Here is a 22,835-nt window from a genome sequence, read left to right as displayed (position 1 = left end):
GATTCGTGATTGTAAGCTGTGTTTCATTAGCGTTCCATTTTGCATAAGAACATTAAGTTTGCGGCATTGTTTTATCCATTCCATTCTTGTGACATATGCATTTCTTATACTCAAGATCATATCAGCATTACAAAGAGTATCCATAGCGCGAAAACGTTGCTTCAGAATATATTACTAGCTAGATATCCACCAGGTACATCTTTTCAAAATTACTGAGCAAGCTCATAGTTAGCCTTTATGTAATAGTAAGTCTAAATCCCTGTGATGAGAAATTTCTCTCCTGCCTACACATTTTGAGGCGTTTGCTAGATGACCAACTATTCTGAAAATGTTATGTCCAGTAAATTCAAAGAAGTTCAGTCCTTCTAAGTTACACACCAAAACTGCACCATGTACATTGAAGTCGAAGACTCTTAAAGATAATAATACCTGGTACTAATGATCACAATATTTAATTAATTCACCTAAACACCAGTGATACAGAGGAGTAGTTCTGTTATCATCATTCTCTATAAACAGCTCAGCAAATTTCAGCAACAATAGTAAGTGACTTTTCAAAGCCAGTGAGCAAGTAATTTTTTTTTTTTTTTTACTCATGCATTGGCCTATAGGCTGTGTTGTCAATTAGTGCAGCATTCTATATAGGATTCCACTTCTGTCCAGTGGAGCTATTCTCGGAAGCTCTAACACGGCTCCTCCATTAAAGGAGGGAGTTAATAGTCTCTAAGCACCAGAGCAGGAAAGGTATGTTATCTGGTTGAAAATCCATTGCATACAAGCTAGTATATTACACTAAGTTGTGAGCATACAGTTTATAATAAACGGAGAGGCAACAATGATTGGGATTACAGATTATGAGAGATTTGGTTAGTGTATGAACAGGAAAAGGATTTCATTTTTTAAAAATATATGTAAGTGGATGGTTCAAAAAATCTGAAAGAAACCCATTATTATCTGTGTCTAGTTAAATTGCTGACAATTTGAGAGAGCATTTGGCACTTGGCTGTAACAAATCCATATTAAATCATCAAGGCATAAATAGAAAACAATAAAAACAATTCAAAAGAAAATAAATATGTACTTTTTTCAAAAATTAAGACATTTCTTTACATGATATACTTAAGGAAGCTAACAATTTAAAAATGTGTAGTACTTAAAACAACTACAAACTTCATCTCTATATGCTTTAAACAGATAAAAGAGAATAATGCAGTGATAAGGTAGTAAATATGGCCAGATAGTTTGAGGTATAAATTCCTCTATGTTGCTTGCTTTAAAAGAAACAAAATACCTGTTACAGATTTCCTCTGTATATAAAAATATTACAAGTCTTTTCTTTTGTGGCTCTACCTAAACAAAGCCACCATGTCCGTTTTGTTATTTCACTTGCTTTGATTTTACGATAGTCAGTTTATGATCAATGGCTATATACTAGTTCTTCACCATTTTATGCTGAAGAATTAAATTTAATCCATTAACTAATATTTAAAAAAGCAATTACAAAAAATACCCCACCCACCCATCCACTAAATGATAGGGGAAAATAAAGAGTTTTTCAATTCCATTTTAAGGCATTTGTACTCATATTTGAGTGTCTTATTGGACTTGGAACTTCCACCAGTATCTCCAGCATTATTGTCTGTCTGCAGGATGATGCTACACCTTCCACAGCCACCACCTCCTTCCAGAAGCAGTGCTTTACACAGGAACTGGGCCATTCTTTGATTGCGTTTCTAGAGCTTTAATGCTACTGATGACCTTCTTCTGTGGCCCAACCACGGTGACACCAACCTTTTTCATGTCACTGTAAGAAAAGAAAACAATATAAGAATCGGTTTCTTCGATAGTACATAAGCAGGAGATTTTCAATTAGCACAATTTGCACAACGATGTATTCTAGTACTGTAGACCTCATTGTCTGATATTTACATCATCTGTGTTATTTCCCGACTGTTCCACCGTCTTGTAGAAGACTATATAGATGGTGTAGTGGGTTGAATAGGGTTTCCTCAAAATCTCTGTCAATTCCAAACCTCACAATGCGATTTTATTTGGATAGAGGGTGTATTAGATGTAATTAATACACCGATTGGGAAAATATCTTACTGGATTAGGGTAGTATATAAATTCAGTGACAGTTTCCTTATAAGAGAATAGGACACATAGAGAAGAAGGCGACGTACAAATGGAGTCAGAGATTGGAGTTATATTGCCACAATCCAGAGAATACCAGGATCCACCAGAAGCTAGAAGAGACGAGGAAGAATTCACCCCTAGAGACTGGAGCAATTGTGGTACTGCCAACATCTTGATTTCAGACTTCTGCCACCAGAATTCTAAGAAAAAAACTTCTGTTGTTTAAGCCAATAAATTTGTGGTAACTTCTTGTGGCAGCCTTAGGAAACTAATATCAATGATCACACATGCTTTGTGGGGTTTTATCTCTTTCCCTTGAACCTGGGGACTGCTTTGGCTAACAGAGTATGCCAGAATTGGCATTGTATCACTTTCTCCATTCAGGTCTTAGGAAACTGCCAGCCTCTACTTATTGCTTGAGACATCCTCTCTGGGGGCTCTAGAGCTGCCATATAAAAAGTCTGACCACCTGACACTATTGCACAGGAGAGGCCACATGTAAGCACTTTGGCCTACAATCCCAGATGAGACCAGCTGTATAGCTAACTGCATCAAGGCAGACGTCGAAATGAAAGCATCTCCAGCCCTCTACACCAGATCAGTCCATTTGGCAGCTGTAAGCTTCTGTCAACATCAACAGTAGAGCACAAAGAATCACCCACCTGAGCTCTGCCCTAATTTATAACCCACAACACTATGATGTATAATAAACCTCTTGCTGTTTTAGCCTTTAAGTTTTCAGGGAGGCTGCTGTGCAGCCATAGATAACTGGAATAATCTCATTAAAGTACACAGTTCTTTCAAAGTAGAAAAACAATGACAAAGACATATCTCTTTTTATTAAATATATAATAATTTAAAGTCGGAAAGTAGGCATTAAAATAAAGATTATAAAAACATAAGGAATTTCATTTAGGTAAAAAAGACAGCTAATGTGCAAACGGTTAATTATATATTCTTGTTTCAAGTAATTAGTTCATATATTCACACCTTTCAGGATTAAGAGATGCTCAAACATCCCCCTCCAATGAAAGCTTCCCCAACCTTCCTATTTAATATTTTAAAACTTTTCTATACTTGTATCTGCACTTTCTGTTTTCTTCTTTCATTTTCTTCCAAAGCATTTATTACCATCTAACATATTGAGTTTCTTTCTGATTTATTTTCTTTATTCCCTATCTTACTCCACAAGAAGGTAAATTCCATGTGAACTGGGATTCTTTTTTTTTTTTTTTTTTTTTTGTACTCTGTTTATCAACAGCAACCTAAACAATGGCTGCCAGTTACTGGGCTCAATACAAATTTGCTAAAGAAAGAAACATACAAAATATGTTTTTCTGGGTAAAGACGACTAGGCGTAAAGTATCATTTGTCAAGGACAGCCAGGAAAATTGAGAATGGCAAGGAAAAAAGAACATGTGTGAACACACCACACACAGACACACACACACACACACACGCACACAGAGGGGTTTCCTTTATACTGAGCATAAAGAAAGAAAAAATTGGGAATTCAACTACATAGAAATGGATTAATAGATTTCTTAAGAAATGGGTTCCTAGGCAATAAAGGTGTTCAAGAAAACAATAGGTAACCATTTGAGAAGAAATGTAGTTGTTATTTAAGCATCAGGGCATTAAATTAACCAAGACTCTACTGAATTCCTACCATCTGAGCTGACAAAGTTCCTGATGACCTGCAGGTTCCCTCCCCGCTGACTGTCAAAGGGCTGATAAATCCTCTATGGAGAGCTTGTGCCTTGCCTTAGGCTGTATCTGATCATACTCTTCCTCAGGAAGGCTAGTGGGGATGTATGGGAATGTGAGGCTTGCCACGCTTAGTGTAACTGTGGACGATGAAAGCCTTCACTTAGAGTAATGTATGCTACTTCTGTTGATCCCTGCCTTTGAGAATGTGCATTACAGGATTTTGATAAACATACCATGAATCTATCTTTAAAACAAAGAATAAACATTTCTCCACTTATCCCCAAACTATAGCAAAGTCAGTTTATGAGTCTAGAGCCAGAAAACAGGACGGATACAAGTATGGGTATGCAAATCAATAGATTCTCACTCTTTCTTCTTTCTTTCATCTTCTTCCAATACCATATCATATGTTTTATGACTAGATGATTTTTTGTCCTTTGTCTCTTCCCTTTCCCCTTCTTAAAATAATAGTTATGGAATGTAATCCCAGCACTTTGGGAGGCCGAGGCGGGTGGATCACGAGGTCAGGAGATCAAGACCATCCTGACTAACATGGTGATAACCCGTCTCTACTAAAAATACAAAAAATTAGCCGGGCGTGGTGGTGGGCGCCTGTAGTCCCAGCTACTCCGGAGGCTGAGGCAGGAGAATGGCGTGAACCCGGGAGGCGGAGCTTGCAGTGAGCCGAGATCACGCCACTGCACTCCAGCCTGGGCGACAGAGCGAGAATCCGCCTCAAAAATAAATGAATAAATAAATAAATAAATAAATAAATAAATAAATAAATAAAAATAATAATAGTCATGGAAAGTAAATATATATATAATATTTATATTATATGAGTAAATATATATATATATAATATTTATATATTCCAATGCAGTAATTGCCTGAGCTCTTTGAGAAATTTAAGCATAGTTACTGAGTACTACTTGCTATGATGTTTGGCCCTGATCCTCCTTCTGAACTGAAGCACTCATCCCCAAGTGACTGCAAAAATGTGATGCTGAGTTCACAGACCGATTTGAGACATTCCTCATCACTTCTTCATAGCTGCACCTCCTGAGTGTATTCCTCAAGAAGTGTTCTGCAACAAACTGTTTTACATTGTGTCTGTGAACCCAGTATAAGCAAACATATATATATATGTTTATATATATACATGTTTATATATGTTATCTACAATGTATAAACATTATATATAATATATTATATATTATATGTTTATATATATACATGTTTATATATGTTATCTACAATGTATAAACATTATATATAATATATTATATATTATATGTTTATATATATACATGTTTATATATGTTATCTACAATGTATAAACATTACATATAATATATTATATATTATATGTTTATATATATACATGTTTATATATGTTATCTACAATGTATAAACATTATATATAATATATTATATATTATATGTTTATATATATACATGTTTATATATGTTATCTACAATGTATAAACATTATATATAATATATTATATATTATATGTTTATATATATACATGTTTATATATGTTATCTACAATGTATAAACATTATATATAATATATTATATATAATGTTTATATATATACATGTTTATATATGTTATCTACAATGTATAAACATTATATATAATATATTATATATATGTTTATATATATACATGTTTATATATGTTATCTACAATGTATAAACATTATATATAATATATTATATATTATATGTTTATATATATACATGTTTATATATGTTATCTACAATGTATAAACATTATATATAATATATTATATATAATGTTTATATATATACATGTTTATATATGTTATCTACAATGTATAAACATTATATATAATATATTATATATATGTTTATATATATACATGTTTATATATGTTATCTACAATGTATAAACATTATATATAATATATTATATATATATGTTTATATATATACATGTTTATATATGTTATCTACAATGTATAAACATTATATATAATATATTATATATATATGTTTATATATATACATGTTTATATATGTTATCTACAATGTATAAACATTATATATAATATATTATATATTATATGTTTATATATACATGTTTATATATGTTATCTACAATGTATAAACATTATATATAATATATTACATATATGTTTATATATAATATATTATATATTATATAATGTTTATATATTGTAGATATATAATATATAATATATTACATATAAACACATAATATATAATATATTATATAAAAACACATAATATATAATATATTATATAAAAACATATAATATATAATATATTATATAAAAACATATAATATATAATATATTATATAAACATATAATATATAATATATTATATATAAACATATAATATATAATATATTATATATAAACATATAATATATAATATATTATATATAAACATATAATATATAATATATTATATAAACATATAATATATAATATATTATATAAAAACATATAATATATAATATATTATATATAAACATATAATACATAATATATTATATATAAACATATAATATATAATATATTATATATAAACATATAATATATAATATATTATATATAAACATATAATATATAATATATTATATATAAACATATAATATATAATATATTATATATAAACATATAATATATAATATATATTTTTATATATTTATATAAATATACTACATATGTTTTATATAATTTTTTTACTTAATGCAAATGATTATATTGGACTTTTGAAAAGAGAATTAAAGTAATTATCCATTTGGGTTATTCCTTAGCTAGGGTTTATAAACACCCTCTAGTCTCGCTATTCTTGCCCGAATATCTTCTGTCCACTACTCTGCCATGTCCAAAATAATTTGGAACCCCCAGTTGCTGCTGTCTCTATAACACTCTGTGTGCTCATTTCATTTTGACTGTCCTATTCAGAAGAGTGGTGGAAAAGTTCAAGACTAAAGAGCAATTCCAGACTGAGACCAGAGGTTAATGTGTTATCTGGTACTTCAAAGGCAAAGGGATAGGTGATGACACTTTGAAAATGGCATCCATGGGTGAAGGATAATGACATGTGGCAATGAATCTGCTTAATATTCATTCCACACACTTAATTCTCTCTCTAGTTTCACAATCACAGTCATTCTAACCTTTCCCTTTCTCTCTTCCTTTCCCACTTTAACCTTCCTAAATCCATCCTAGGTTATGAAGTAATGCCTTGAAATATGTATTTATTAAATAAAATCGCATATGCTCTGGGCTTTGTTCAAAAATGAGATAACTTGAGTAGCTTACATGTCAATGAAATCTCTAAACTAACGAAAATAAATTAATATGCATTTGAATGTGAAATTTTATTGATCTTTTCCTATACTTTGGCAGCCTGAATAGGAATAAAGGTATCTTCTTCTATTCTAGGAGGATCTCCACAGTTATTTGGTCAAGCAAATCATTTCTGAATTGATTCTGGATGGCACAATGAAAAGAGAGACTGAAAGCAATCAAATTCAAACAATAAGCCAAGAACCTGAAAGAAAGCTAAAATATCTAGCTCAATATTTTACAGCATTTATGCTGAAAATGTTGCCTTATTATATTTACCCAAATTATTAGTATATTAAAGACTTTTAATAAATTATCATTTTGTAATATAAACTAGGAACATGAGCTGTATGACACTATGAAGACTCAAGGAAAAAAGCAGCTCCTTTCAAGAAGGAGTGTTAGGGCAAAGGTGTTAATCCTATATTGTCCCTGAATTGAGGAGAAAGGACAGAAGAAGGAATATTGTGGGGAGTGCAATATGGACATATCCATACCACCTGACTCAGTGTGCAGGACAAACCTGAAAAAGCTGTCTTTCAGGAAAAGTCAGCTTTCATCTTGAATGTATATTCACAGGTTGTTCAAATAATAATAACAATTAAGTAAAAATATTCCAACCAGCCAAAAAGAGTTTGACGTCCAACATGGTATTGTTGACACAAGTAACTTTGCTAACTTGGAAAGTATGACAAATGCTGTCATTCACTTTTTTAAAGCAAACAGCTTTCTTATCACATTCATAGCTTATAATGGCCGACAATATTTGAATTGCAAACTAGCAGTTAATCTTATTAACAGTGTTCTGCCTCATACATTTCAATATAGTGTTTCGATATCTAAAAGTTTTGAGTGTTGATATTTTATTGAGAATAAACATTTGCGTAACTTTGCCTTTGAAAATCTGGCAATGATGTGGACATGTTCAACTTTGTGTTTGCTTTTCACTAGGCTTCTGTGCTCTACAGCACATGTTTTGTATATCATAACCCTAACTGTTTATATTACAAAAATAAGAATTTATAAAAATATTTAAATACATGACTATATCCTGAGACTGTATCTGATCAAAATAAGTACCACAGAAACCCAAGTGTACTGTCGATTGGGTCAGAAGTCTATTCAATAAACACCACATTCCACTTTGAACAGGAATGCTGGTGCATGTTAAATTGACTAGGGTAAGTTTATTTTTTTTAGAACAAGTCCTCTTCTTCAATAATCATAAACTGTTCCTGTAAGTCCTTCTTTGGCTTTATGTCTTTCTGATTGTAATGTTACACCATAAATTATAAACTTATTTATTTGTTTGTTGGGCACTTACATCTATTAATTACATAGCACATTCTTTTTTGGCATCTAACCTGTTATTTTTCACAGTGATGTTAAATGATTGACAGGGTGACAATGAAAGTCTTTATATATTCAACAATATTTAAATATTTAAGTATTAGTGGGCAATGATAACACTTAAAGAAACTTGGGGGACTAAAGGGTTTATTTAATTTAACAAAGATCAAAGAAAGACTGACACAAAGATGAACACTTTCCCAATAGACCATGCAAGCGACAACATTCTGGACAACTTTTGGTGTATGTATCCAGTATACACTTCTTTCTTTGGGACAGTTCTCCATCTTATCTTCAGGAAAAGGCCCCTAGAGCCAAGTTCATACTATCTCATTCTACTTCTTTTGAAGATAAATGACTAGATACTAGCAAACATATGACTTTGGAGGTGCCAATGTACAAGTGGGACTGAGCCAGTCCTACTTTCTCTCCTGGTAACTTAAAATTAAGGGAGTTGGACCCTGGTCAGTTGAATGGCATTATAAGGCTATATGACCAAGAGTTGAGAAAGCCAGTTTTTAGTTATGTGCATGGGAATCCAGAAAATGTCATTGTGCAGAAAAAGAAAAAATGATGCAGTCACATTAGGAAGTGAAGTAAATTGGTTCTCAATCACAGTGAGATGAAGAATGTGACTTCCAACTCTTAATTTATCAGTTCCCAAACACCCTACTTTGTGAATAAGAACCAAATTTTTGGCTATTCACTGGATTCGCTTGATTCTTTATATACCCCCTTTCCTTGAGTCCATGTGTTTCCCATATCAAAAGATTCCTGTTACCAAAAGATTATTGTCCAAAAAATACAGCATATTATACTTGATTATTTATTGGCTTTTAACACATAAAGCTATAAATTAATATTAATATTATGATGCATATTTTTTCTTTCTCATGTGGCAATAAGCCTTTTGAGGAAAACCCAAAAATTCTATCTTAAACCTAATTATAACTTCATTTTCTAGCATGATATCTTTTACAGAGTAGACAATGATGAATACATGATGTTATGTTTATTTAGCAACTATGAAAACTAGTTTTAGACTTTAATGTTTCCTTGTATACCACATTATCTACTTGGTTCTCAATTTTCCTGATTCACAGATGTTAAGCTTTAGTAAAAATAACAGATAAATCACAAAATGCAGAAATATAATAATCATCAATCTATGTCTGCTTATGTTTTAAATTAGGGGCTTCAGTCTGCAGTATGGTTATGGGTGTGAATCTATTGATTGATCTGAAGATCATATCTAAAGACACCGATCCTGGGTACTATCTTGAGAGAGGAAGACACATTAATATGTATCAATCCAGAAGCTGTGGGCCACAGGGAGACCCAGGGCCCTGATTAGCAGTTCCAGGAGATAGTCAGTACCTCAGATCTACCACTAATAATTATAACATGTCAAGCCAAGATGTTACTATTCAGCAGAAAGTTCAAAAGAATCATTCATTCTTCTTAATGAATTTTTTTTTTCTTACTCTGTGGAAATCTTGGCTATTGTGTCACAAGAACTGTACTCCACGCCTGTGAAGATTTCCTTGCAGTGTGCTGTCCGGACACCATTAAGCCAGTCACCTGTTGTGCGGAAGGTAGTGATATCCACATTGCTTTGGTCCAGAAGAAGGTTTGATGGCCTGTAAGAAAAGAAAACACCAAAGGGAGACAGATCAGGAGACAGCAGAGTTGCTGTGTGTCAAAATTTGACACTAACATCAGCAGGAACTTCCAGACTTCATATGATGTTCCTGTTCATTTGTGGAATTTATCTGCCATGAAAGCTTCATCTGTTCAAGCTGGCAGCTTGGAGGAACGCCGTGTAATCATCTTGTCTAAGTTCTCCCCTTCTCCATCCACAAATGCTTTTTAAATCGCTGAAAATTTGCCAGTGAAAGACATAAATATATCCATACATATTTTATTATCATTGAATTTAATCACTAGCAAAAATGGTAGTAATTTAGGATACAGTTACAGTAGGCAGGACACACTGAATTCTTTGCTGTCTGCTTTGATGGTGGATTCAGTTTCAATATTTTAAGTATTTCCCACTGGATGTTTGTTTGTTAGACATTGCACAGGTTGCTGTCTAAAGAATGGCTTGAACAATCTAGGCTATACTTACAGCAGGACATAAACTCAACGCAGTTAAATAATGCTGCATGTCATTAAAAATAAAAAATAATAGAAAAAAGTAGATGACTGATAAGAAAAAACATTCTTGCATACTTGACACCAAATGAAGTTCATGATATATATATGCAACACATTATTCATGATATACACATTATATATGTAATGTGTTTATATACACGATATATACATAATATTTTATATATATACACACTCACACACATACACAGAGACTCAGAGAGGGATTGTAATTGTGATTTATATTGCACAATACAATCAGCTTTAAGAAAAAGGGCGGGGCACAGTGGCTCACTCCTGTAATCCCAGCACTTTGGGAGGTTGAGGCCGGCAGGTCACCTGAGGTCAGGAGTTCGAGACCAGCCTCACCAACATGGAGAAACTCCATCTCTACTAAAAATACCAAATTAGCCACGGTGGCACATGCCTGTAATCCCAGCTACTCGGGACGCTGAAGCAGGAGAATCGCTTGAACCTGGGAGGCGAAGGTTGCGGTGAGCCGAGATCGCGCCATTGCACTCCAGCCTGGGCAACAGGAGCGAAACTCCGTCTCAAAAAGAAAGAGAAAAAGAAAAAGGACTTCCTTCTAGGATTTTTTTTTTATATAAATACAGGCTTAAACATCTATCTATAACCACCTGCAAGACCTGGTAAATCAATGGAACAGAAGAGGCATAAAGGAAATGAAGGAGACAATGTTTGCCTCCCTGAAGAGGCAAAAGAAGCAGCCTGCTGGTGAAATGTCTTTGGTGTGTTTTTTTTTTCAGCTCTTAGTGGGCTCTTTAATTGTCCTTTGACTTATAAGACTGGAGCCAGTCACTAGGTGAACAATTTATTGACTTCTCTCTTCTTTTCTCCTAAGGAAGGGAGCTTGGGCACAAGGTAGTTATAAAAGCCTTTAGTTTTGGATAAATAATAACAATGACAGAAATAAGTTTTGAAGGCCCTTGTTTTCATATTATATTGAACGTTCATGTGCACTCAATGTGGCAGGCATCATGCTAAGAATATTACACAGACATGAAGGACCTTAATCTTTACAGTACCTGTTAGGCCCTGATGCTATCCTCTGAGATAGATAAAGAAGCTGAAACTAAATCACATTAAGTTACAAATCTAAGTTTCCTCAGGCAAAAGAGGCAGAGCTGGCCTTTAGACCCACATTATTCTACACCACAGCCCACATACTTGACTGCTACACTGTGCCATTTAGGTAAAACTTTGTTCATATTGCATTTCCCCTGTTTTTTCTTAAACGATTTATGATTCCATCATGTGGCGTATTCGATGTTTATATGCCTTGAAGTTTAGTGCACAGATACTGGAACCGTAAGGCCTGGATTGAATCCCAGGTATACCACATACTATTTGTGTGGCCTTGGTGAATTTCTTGTCTGTTTCCTCGTCTGTAAAATGGGGATGATGGTGAGGATATCGATTTCACACAAATGAAGATTAAATGAGCATATGTAGGAAGCACTTAGAATAGTGCTGGCTCATAATAAGCACTGTCTGTTAGCTGTTCATTATTCTTATGTAAATGGTGAAATGCTTAAACTTCTGAAAACTTCAAAAAGAAAATAGCAGAGTAAATATCAGTTTATATATAATGCTGGGAATGCAATGATCTTGTTAACCACCATTTTAAGTAACTAGAAATTTAGTCATATATAATATTATGTACATAATAGTACAACAACCCTGAGAAGTAGCCATTATTAGGGGCTTCATTAGAATAGTCAATAACTTTTACAACTTCACAATCATTCCACAGCAAATGTTTGAAAACTGAAGTGCTATTCTGCTGTGATTTTTTTCAGTATTGTAACAAAATATAGTATTAATATTAAAACTGTATATATCATAACTTAATCTTATTTAATAATTACGAGGGTACATTTTGATTTTTTGCCATTTTAGTTATTCAGAATCTTTCAATAAAAATCTCCAAAATTAGGAGTATTAAAACTAGAACTTCATATTTTTCTTATATACTTGAAATGAAAGATTAGTCTAAGTGAAGTCCGTCATTTGAAGTGCTTAAATTCAAAGTTTAGAATTTGTGGTGAGAAGACACCAGAACAAATAATATATTGACATGCATTTATCCTTATTTTAGAAATAAATTTAGGTCTCTAAGGGGCTAATTTCAATATCTTTAGAAATAGAATGAAACAGCAAAATGAACAATATACATGAAATAAAACTGTATAATGTTTTATATATGAGTAGCAGTCACTGATTACCATCTAGGATACGTGGTAAAAGCTCCTGTTCTAAATGAGAAAATCTATGAAGCAAATCTGTGCCAGCTCCGCCCACACTTAAATAGGTCTTTTAATTGAGAGGTTTATACCACTTCTGGTGATATTCTTCAGCTTACTCTCTTATGTACAAAAGACCTGCTCAAGTGTAAAGTTGATTTGTGAGCCAGGACAATTTCAGATCATCGTGCCCTACACCTACATGCTATTACTTGGAACATATGAGAAGTTTGTGAACTCACTATCTGGATTTTTACAGTGAGGCATGAAACGTGTTTGATAAAAACGGTCACATGTTAGTGCAGTTTTAACCCTGAGTTTCAGAAGAAAAATTGCAACATTGGTTCTGACTCTATTTTCATACTCTGTGGAAAATATAGATTAATAGTCCCCTCCCTGTTATTGTCATTTGTGTAGTGGAGGGAAGTTGAAAGGGAGGGATTCTTCAACCTTCTGTCCATTAGACTGAACTCAATTACTTCAATCCTTTCTACTTCACAAGTTCAAATTATAAATTGAAAATCTTAATTATGGAGTTTATAATTTCTATTTCTGTGATATAGTTTAGTTTTACTAACTCTCAGAGATTATCTAAAAAAGGATTAGGCCTTATTATATAAATATTAATTTTTTCCTTTAGCAATATCTGGAAAACTATAAAATATCAATATAACATTTCATAAGTTATTTTCTTCTGAAACATATATGCAAACAACTTTCTATGATTTTTTAAATTACTCATCTGAGGAAGAAAAACAGCTTATTTTTATAATTGAAAATTTTGTATTTTTATTCTTTTCCTAAGAACTTCAGATTACAGATACACATCAAAATGTACACAATATTCATGGGTTGTTTCAGCATAACTATCATGAATGAAATAGTCTTTGTCACTAGCAAGCATTAGACATTACACTAGACTCACTGGATAAGTCATTGAACCACTAAAAAATTGATAAGAATAGCATTAAGTCAGGTGTGAGAAGATTTTATAGGAAAAATGATGTGAAACCTAGAATGAGACAAGACATTAAACTATCTACAGGCATGCGCGCGCACACGCCACAGTTTCTCTGTCTACAGTAGCTGGAGCACAGAACCTTATGTCAAGTTTTAGTCCCATGAATAGTAATACTTTTTTATTTATGGGTTTGTGGGTATGAAGAATCAAACCCCAGGACATTTATTCAGAATATTTATGAAGTGTGCCTAATAGCAAAATGCAGAATTCTTTCTTCTCAGTTCAAAATAGTTTGTACTTTTACACTCAACACTTTAGCCAGACTCAACAAGAGTTTAGAGAAAATTAGTATAAACAAATTGAAATAGAACAGGACGTGTGGATTAAGGATTAGTGACCCCAACTGAGTTTGTCTGTTTATGACTTGGATCAAAGTGCATCCAAGACAAAAAAAAAAATGACCTAATTTTAATGCCAGTGACCTCAGACTAACCAGCCCTGCAAAGTATCATTTTTCCACTTCCAGGATTTCTCTGGGGATTTCAAATAAAAATTGGTTCCTTTCCTCCTCAGAGAGGACATCTGGAGAGTTTATCAATGGATAGGAATTTGTCTCTCACTGTGAAGAGCCTGTGATGTCTCTTCATGCGCACCAAGGGAATCTGGGCCTTTGAGCAGCTGCAGGCATTGGCGTTTTTTCAGACCCAGCCCCAGACATTGGGTCTGAAGGGGAAATTTATAGGCTGGGTGATGTGCACCGTGAGCTCACACTTTTACTAGACAAATTAGATAGGTTTCAATCCATGCAGCTGTAAACGATGTCCTACAGAGCTCCACCTGATCTTTTACAGCTTTTCATAAATCAGTACCTACTGGCTGCAGACCGCAGTCATTAAAAAGAAATCATGGAAATTACATGTTTGCTCAGGGGAAGTGAAAAATAACTTTCTTCCCTTTCTTTCTCCCTCTTTCTATTAAGATTTGTGAATTATTCTTTCATGGGTTTTCATACTGTTGCATTAGGGAGTTACACATATATTTTCTTCCCATCAATTCCTATTTTAGCTGTAAATAGGTGCATAAAAATTAGCACCAGATACTGGGGAAAAATCTCAATAAACAACTGCCAATCCCAGGAATATCTTCGGATAATAATCTTATTTCAATGCTACCTTAGAAGTCTGAATCACTAGTTATCCATTTCCGACTTAATAGACTCCTTTTGATTTACAAAGAGATTTACTCCTCAAATATCAAAAATAATAACTAATACACATTTCTTGAATGAATAAGTATATGCCTATTATGTCTAGAAGGAGGTAATAATATTCGAGATGCATACTGTAACATTATAATTATTTTTTATTTGTTGTGAATAGTTTCAGGAAATACATTAAACCTAAAAAGCAACTTTTTAAAGCCAAAATACTAATAATTATATCCGAATTTATTATTGTTTGAGAATAGTAATATATTTTTTCAGTACATTTTATAACTTTTTTTAAAAATTTCAAATGTTTCCCCAATGTATTTTAGGGGGAAAATCTTATATTTGCCAATTTATTTTAATGTTGATTGCCGATGACCTTGATCTTTATCACTGAAATTAAAAATCCAGATACGATAAAATGAATTTAATTTTTCATCAGTAACTAAAAATAATTTTGAATATATACAGTTCCCAACAGGAACCTAGTACATAAATGACACATTAAGGAGAAATAAAGTCATTGTGTTTATTTTAATTATCTCTAGGCCTTAAGGACAAAAATCTTTGAAGTTATAGCCGTTACATCTGGTTTAATTCCTCCCTGTGGTAAAATTAGCTGCTTTGATTTTAAGATTAAAAAAGAGAGAGAGAGAGAGAGATCACTTGGGTATTCGGCATATTTGATTCCCTCTAAAAGGTTCTGTATCATATTTGTTCACTGAGCAAAGTCACCCTGTCAGTTTCAGAATTTGAGGTCAAAGTCATTTTGAGAAATAAAGGCAGATTGTTTTTTGGTTGTTAGATTTATCTTGAAGGATATGGTATTTGTCAAAACAGCAGTTATTCTCAAAAAGAATTCTATTATGTACTCTTAGAGATCAGAAGCTTTTTATTAATACTTGTTGATTTTCATTAACTGGGAAAAATATGAGTATTGTTTATTTTTACTCCTCTCTATGCTGCAAGTTAATAAAAATAAATTCCTTCAAAGTTAGTGATCAACGCAATGAAACAACATATTTAAAAACATTTCAATTAAATTCACTAAATATAATTGGGTCTGCAGAACCTTGTTCTAAATATTATTAAATATATTGCTTAAGTCTTTGTGTCATGAATTGTGTTGCCTTCCATTTAAAACCTCGTTCTAAATATTTTGAATGTATTATCTAATTTTTTTGTGTCAAGAATTTGAATTTTATCAATTTACAACAGTATAGAAGAATTCAATACCTGGCTAGTGGAAATTCTGTGAACTTAAGAAGAAATTATTTCTCTATTTCATTTTACACACATATGCACACATACACATCTCTTCAAAATTAATATTGTCAATAATAAAAATCTCATATCTTCAAAAATAAAAAGGCTATCTTACTACTTGAATAGAAACACATTCTCATTTTTCTGTTATTAGTCTTAAGTTTTAATTTAGCTTCAGTTATAAAATAAGTGAACAAATTTCTTTAAATCTAGAAGTTATATTATAATCTTTCAAAATATGTTTTTAAAAAATAAATGTGTATTTCTCTTATATGTACAATACAATGTGTTGGGAAGTTAAAGAATATTTTTAAGACTCTTTTCTATTTATTTTCATGGTGGCATTTTCTATCAAGAACATCTTTAAGAAACATTCCTTTGGGCTGGATGTGGTGGCTTAAGCCTGAATTCTCAGCAATTTGAAAGGCCAAGGCAGGTGGATCACCTGAGGTCAGGAGTTCGAGACCAGCCTGGTCAACATGGTGAAACCCCATCTCTACTAAGAATACAAACATTAGTCAGGCATGGTGGGGAGTGCCTATAATTCCAGATACTCAGGAGGCTGAGGCAGGAGAATCGCCTGAACCCAAGAGGCGGAGGATGGCACCATTGCATGCCAGCCCGGGTGACAAGAGTGAAACACTGTCAAGAAAGAAAGAAAGGAAGAAAGGAAGAAAGGAAGGAAAGAAGGAGAGAAGGAAGGAGAGAAAGAAGGAAAAGAAAGAAAGAGAAAGAAAGAGAGAGACAGAGAGAAGAAATAAACATTTCTTTGATTCTTATAAAAAAAGAGAGGAGAGCTTCTTTTTTTTTCATTCTTTTATGCACATCTTCTTCTGCCTTGCCTTTTCATTATCCAATTTTATAATTAGGTCTCTCACAATGTAATATATATTATTCCAAAATTCAAAATAGTTTTCTTAATACCTCAATGTTACTTCTATCTTTTTTTAAATTTTACTTTAAGTTCTGGGATACATGTGTTGAACCTGCAGGTTTGTTACATAGGTATACATGTGACATGGTGGTTTGCTGCACCCATCAACACATCATCTAGGTTTTAAGCTCCACATGCATTAGGTATTTGTCAGAATGCTGTCCCTTCCCTTTCCCCTCACCCTCCGATAGGCCCTGGTGTGTGATGTTCCCCTCCCTGTGTCCATGTGTTCTCATTGTTCAACTCCCACTCATGAGTGAGAACATGCGGTGTTTGGTTTTCTGTTCCTGTGTTAGTTTGCTGAGAATGATGGTCTCCAGCTTCATCCACGTCCCTGCAAAGGGTATGAACTCATTCTTTTTTATGGCTGCATAGTATTCCATGGTGTATATGTGCTACATTTTCTTTATTGATGGGCGTTTGGGTTGGTTCCAAGTTTTTGCTATTGTAAATAGTCCTGCAATAAACATACGTGTGCACGCCAGTTAGAATGGCGATCATTAAAAAGTCTAGAAACAACAGATGCCAGCAAAGATGTAGAGAAATAGGAATGCTTTTACACTGTTGGTGGGAGTGTAAATTAGTTCAACCATTGTAGAAGAGAGTGTGGCGATTCCACAAAGATATAGAACCGGAAATACCATTTGACCCAGCAATCACATTACTGGGTATATACTCAATGGATTATAAATCCTTCTATTTTTTAACTAGAAGTCTTTTCCCTCAGTTTTTGTTTTTCTTTCCCTTTTTCAGCTTTTGATAACACCGTTTGAATCTACTTTTTGGAAATGCCTTGCACTGTGGTTTTCTGCAGTAGTCTAAACCTCATCCTATCACCCTGATTGTTCCTCGTTTCTACCTACCATTTCACATTCTTCTGTGATATAACTGGCACTGCTCTCCAAAGCTCAAAATAAAGGGAATTTTCTTTCTCTCTTGGTGGAAGTCAACGTAGTGAGTTAACATTCTGAGATATTAATGAATGTTTCATATTTGTTTTCCTTCTTGTATTGCCATTTCCTGGCACTGATTGGCTCCACAGCCCCCTTACAAGATGCCTAAAATCTGGATTGGCTGCCACTACACCTTGTTACATACAATGGAAACAGGAGGCATTCAAACATTCTAATTAGTTTCTTGACTGTTGCCAAGAATGCTTATCTGCATGGCAGACCTGTTCTTCCTTCTGTTCTTCCTACCACTGTCAATGAGAAGGCTGATCTCAAAGGCTCCACATTCAGAACCTGGAAGTATTCTCTGATACTTTCTCTGTCACTCTGCACGTCTCAGTCACTATGTCCTATAGAACTCGCTTTAATACAACATATTGAATTCACACACTGTCTACTTTCCCTGCTCTACCATAGCAGATCCTTTTCTTAGACTATTGAAATCCTAATTCTCTCGTATGAATCCCTTCACCTCCAGCCCTTTTCAGAAGTAGCTGTCAAAGAACTATTCCCTAAACACACGGCAACATATCACTTAAGTAACTTCAATGTCTCCCCTTTCCTTATGGATAAAAGCCCAAATGTCTAGAAATGACATTCAGTCTTCCATTACCTGACGAATCATCTATCGCAGTGGTCCCCAACCTGTTTGGCACCAGGGGCCGGTTTCATGGGAGACAATTTTTCCATGAATGGGGGTGTGGTGGGGGATGGTTTCAGTATGAAACTGTTCTGCCTCAGATCATCAGGCATTAGATTATCATAAGGAGCGCACAACCTAGATTCCTCGTGTGTGCAGTTCACAACAGGGTTTGCACTCCTATGATAATCTAATGCCGCTGCTGATCTGCAGTAGGTAGAGCTCAGGCGGTAATGCTCACCAGCCCGCCATTTGCCTTCTGCTTTGGCACCTGGTTCCTAACAGGCCATGGCCTGGTAGCAGTCCATGGCACGGGGGCTGAGGATCCCTGATCTATCAGGTTTTTCCCCCATAATTTCCTTTTTTTATCCTGTAGTCTAGCAAAACCGTATTATGCAATGTGATTTGGAAGCATCCTCCCTATTTGCATGTCTTCCCTTTTCTGTAGTGTTCCCTCAGCCTGTTTTCCTGTTACCTGCCTGTAGAAATTTCATCCACTATCCAAAAGTCCCTTTTACATACAAATACCAGAACACTCCAAATATAAAAGTAGACTCACCTCCCCTCAGGATTCCCAAATGCCTTTTATTTTTGCTCTAATAATTACATGTTCTGAGGGGTATGAGAGTTTTCTGAATATTCTTTTTTCTTCCACATTTAAACGTAAGCTGTTGAGGGTGGAAGCTATGCCTGTTATCTATATAATCATCACAGGACCTAACATAATGTCTCACACAAGGTTATTGTTGAATAAACATCTGTAGCCTTGTACTGAGGTACAATCAAAACTTAAAACACTCACATCTCCTCTGATTTACTCTACTTTTAGAAAAAGTAATCAATGACTAGGGAACAAGCATAACACAAAGTTTAAATATAACTGTCCTTCCCTTATCATCATTCTTTGCAGCATCTAAGTAATTGTTTGATCTGGCCCACCCTGACCATCAGATTTCCACCTTCCCCACTTCCAGTGATGATATTCATGGAGACACTCTAAGTGGAAGATTCTTTGAGGATGATACTGCTATAAATCATCAACTCTAATGAAGGCTGAAAAGTGAAATGATGCATTATAAAAAGACTTCTATTGCAGGACATGCAACAACGTTTTTAAATTCAATTAGTTTCAAAAGGTACTTAGCCACCAAGAAAAAAATAAAATTTGACCATAAAACTTACTAAATCCAGAAAGACTGAAGAAACATCATTTCTATCAGAATGATGTTGTTTTTCTTAAAAGACACTACAGGGTACGTGTATAAACACAGTTCTATGCACTGATCTGAATAACTACATCATTCAGAAACTTGAATGCTTTGTACCAGCCACGAATTCAGTTTTGAGGTCTCCTATTATATTTTTAGGAGTGTATTTCTGGAGTTGAGTTGACAGAAAGGTACACATGTAGAATTTTGCTTAGGAGAACAGGTTGAGGCTTTTACCATATGATCAATGTCTATTAAAAAAATCTGTTCAGAGAACAGAAAAACACTGGAATTTTTTCTATAAATTGCATCTTTTGAAATGGAAATTTACTAATGACGTCAGCAAATATTTATTAGGTATTTAGGAGATATTTACTGAGCACCCATTATCAATCTGCACTGGTAACACAAGAGAAGCATGGTGTGTGCTCTCACAGGGCTTAGAGTTTATTGAGAAAATGGATAGTTATAAAGAATACACACACAAACACAGAAAACAGAATTAAAATAGTGATGAAGAACGAGAATATGGTGCTCTGTAAAAGAATAATGAGGTTAAACTTCATTTCACTGGTGCTGCCACAGAATGACTCAATACATACATGATGTGTAAGTTGCTTCCTTAAGGAAGAAAGGTTCAAAGGACAATCTGAGACAAGGCAAACAGCATGGGCTGCAATCTTCTGAAATGCTTTTGTTTTCTGAAAGAACTAGAAGTGGCCACTGAGGTTAGAGTATTGTTTAGGTGAAGATGGCACAAGTCGAAAGGTTAAAATGACCCCCACCTCCTCATACTTTTGCTCCTCCCTCTACAAAGCAGTCATATAAATCATATCATCTTACTTCGCTGGTTCAGATGCCTAATGAATTCCTCATGCATTTGAAAAATATTTCAAAGTCCTCACCATGGCTTGTGTAGCCTCAGGTGCTCTGGCTTCTGTTTACCTCCTTAGGTTCATGACAGACTCCCTTCAGTCATATTATTCTCTGCCACTTCCTAGAACTCTCCAAACCCTTTCTCATCTCAAGACTTTTGCATTTTTTAATCCTGTGCCAAGAATATTCTTTTTGTTGAGGGGGAGGTTACACAGCTGGCTCATTCCCTTCCTGCAGGTCCCAAACATCAGCTCCTCAGACCCTTTCCCAGCTCCTCCTTTATTGCCCATCACGGCCATTTACTTATTTCCTTCCTCTGGTCTGTACTTGTCTGTTGTTTACAAGAGTGGCAGAAAACACTATTTATTTTAAAATACACAATTAAGGTATTATTGACTATAGTCATCTCATTGTATTATATAAAAATAGTTTCTGAATAAAATTTTTTTGAATAAGATAAATAACATTGGAGAAGCAAGACTTTTCAAAATTTTCTTTTTTAATTAATTTATAAGTTTTTTCAAGAGACAGTGTCTTGCTGTGTCACCCAGGCCCAGTGCAGTGCTGTTATCATTGCTCACTGTAACCTCAAACTCCTGGACTTAAGCAATCCTTCTGCTTCAGCCTCCTGAGTAGCCAGGACCACTGGCAAACACCACCATGCCTGGCCCATTTTTAAAAAACAAAATTTGTAGAGACGAGGGTCTTGCTATAACACCCAGACTGGTCTCCAACTCCTGGCCACAAGTTATCCTCCAGCCCCAGCCTCCTGAATAGCTGATATTGCAGTTTTGAGCCACTCTACCCAGCCAGCAGGGCTTTTTAAACAATCAAAAGGAGACTAGATTTTTTTATAAGTGTAACGTGAATTCAATATTGATTATAAACAGGTGACTGAAACTATATCATATATGTTTTGATAAGAAGATTCTGGAGGCTGTGCAAAAAAAATGTTTGGAGTTTGACAGCAGTCAAAGCTGGGGACAAGTTAGGAGCCTATTGCAGTGGTCCAGGTCAGAAGACGAAACAGCCATGAGGAGAATATTTCCAGTGAAAAGGGGTAGAGATAGATCTCACTGATCCAGATGATCACAGTGTGGAGGGCAAGAAAGAGGTACCAAGAGTTGCTCTAATTCCTGGTTAGGTGAATGGGTAGCTGCTGGTGTATGCAATTAATTAGGCAGTAGAAGGATCAGGCTGGGGGAGAAAATTGATAAATTTTCAGAATATTGACTTTATGTCTATGAGTCCATTATTTGAGAAGTTTGGCTGTGAAGAGTGTTAGAGAAGTAGCGAAGTAGTTGGCAGACGTGGGGCCAGCAGGGGTAATATTGACAAGCAATATCACCTAAATTTTCCAGAGGAGAAAAAAATTACCTGGAGTTTTTATAAAACATCCAAACTCCATTCTCTTTTCCTGGAGATCCTTGGGATAGACCTGGATATTTGTATGTGTAATAGGTTCCCCTGGTGATAAGAATAAGATAATGAGAAAGAATATAATAGAACATACATCTGTGGCAATGATCCTACAGAAAAAAAGAGCCTGGATGTGCAGAAGAGAGAGAGGGAGACAGGGAGAGAGGGAGAGTAGAGGATTAGCCTCTGACAAACAGAGGGACACTTCCTTTTATAATTAGAGGAAAGAAGGACAATATGGGTAGGTGCAGGTGCCACTACATTTCTGTTTTGCTGTGGGAAGTTCCCATCTAATGGCTTATTTTCTCAACAAAGCATTTGGCAAGGACATCACTAAAAATTAAAGAAGGAATTCATTTTAATCAGTTATGAAAAGGAAGAAATAATCATTGTCAAAAGTAGGA

At 34.3% G+C, this 22,835-nt stretch overlaps 1 protein-coding gene across 5 annotated transcripts in view; it reads right to left on the bottom strand.

The window, feature by feature from the left end:
* Window positions 1-551: 551 nt before the first annotated feature.
* EPHA3 (EPH receptor A3) overlaps window positions 552-22,835 on the bottom strand; it is a 367,456-nt gene continuing 345,172 nt past the window's right edge. For all 5 annotated transcript variants that reach the window (XM_002813414.4, XM_054551689.2, XM_054551690.2 and 2 more), the window contains exons 16-17: window positions 10,037-10,192; window positions 552-1,804 (exon numbers count right to left, since the gene is read on the bottom strand). In XM_002813414.4, the coding sequence (XP_002813460.4) occupies window positions 1,699-1,804; window positions 10,037-10,192 (262 nt within the window). In that variant the 3' untranslated portion in view covers window positions 552-1,698. The remainder of the gene's footprint in view (window positions 1,805-10,036; window positions 10,193-22,835) is intronic.

Source organism: Pongo abelii, chromosome 2, assembly GCF_028885655.2.
Source record: "Pongo abelii isolate AG06213 chromosome 2, NHGRI_mPonAbe1-v2.0_pri, whole genome shotgun sequence".
Taxonomy (NCBI): Eukaryota; Metazoa; Chordata; class Mammalia; order Primates; family Hominidae; genus Pongo; species Pongo abelii.
Note: the sequence above shows the minus strand (reverse complement) of the source record. Positions and strands in the feature narration are given on the sequence as shown.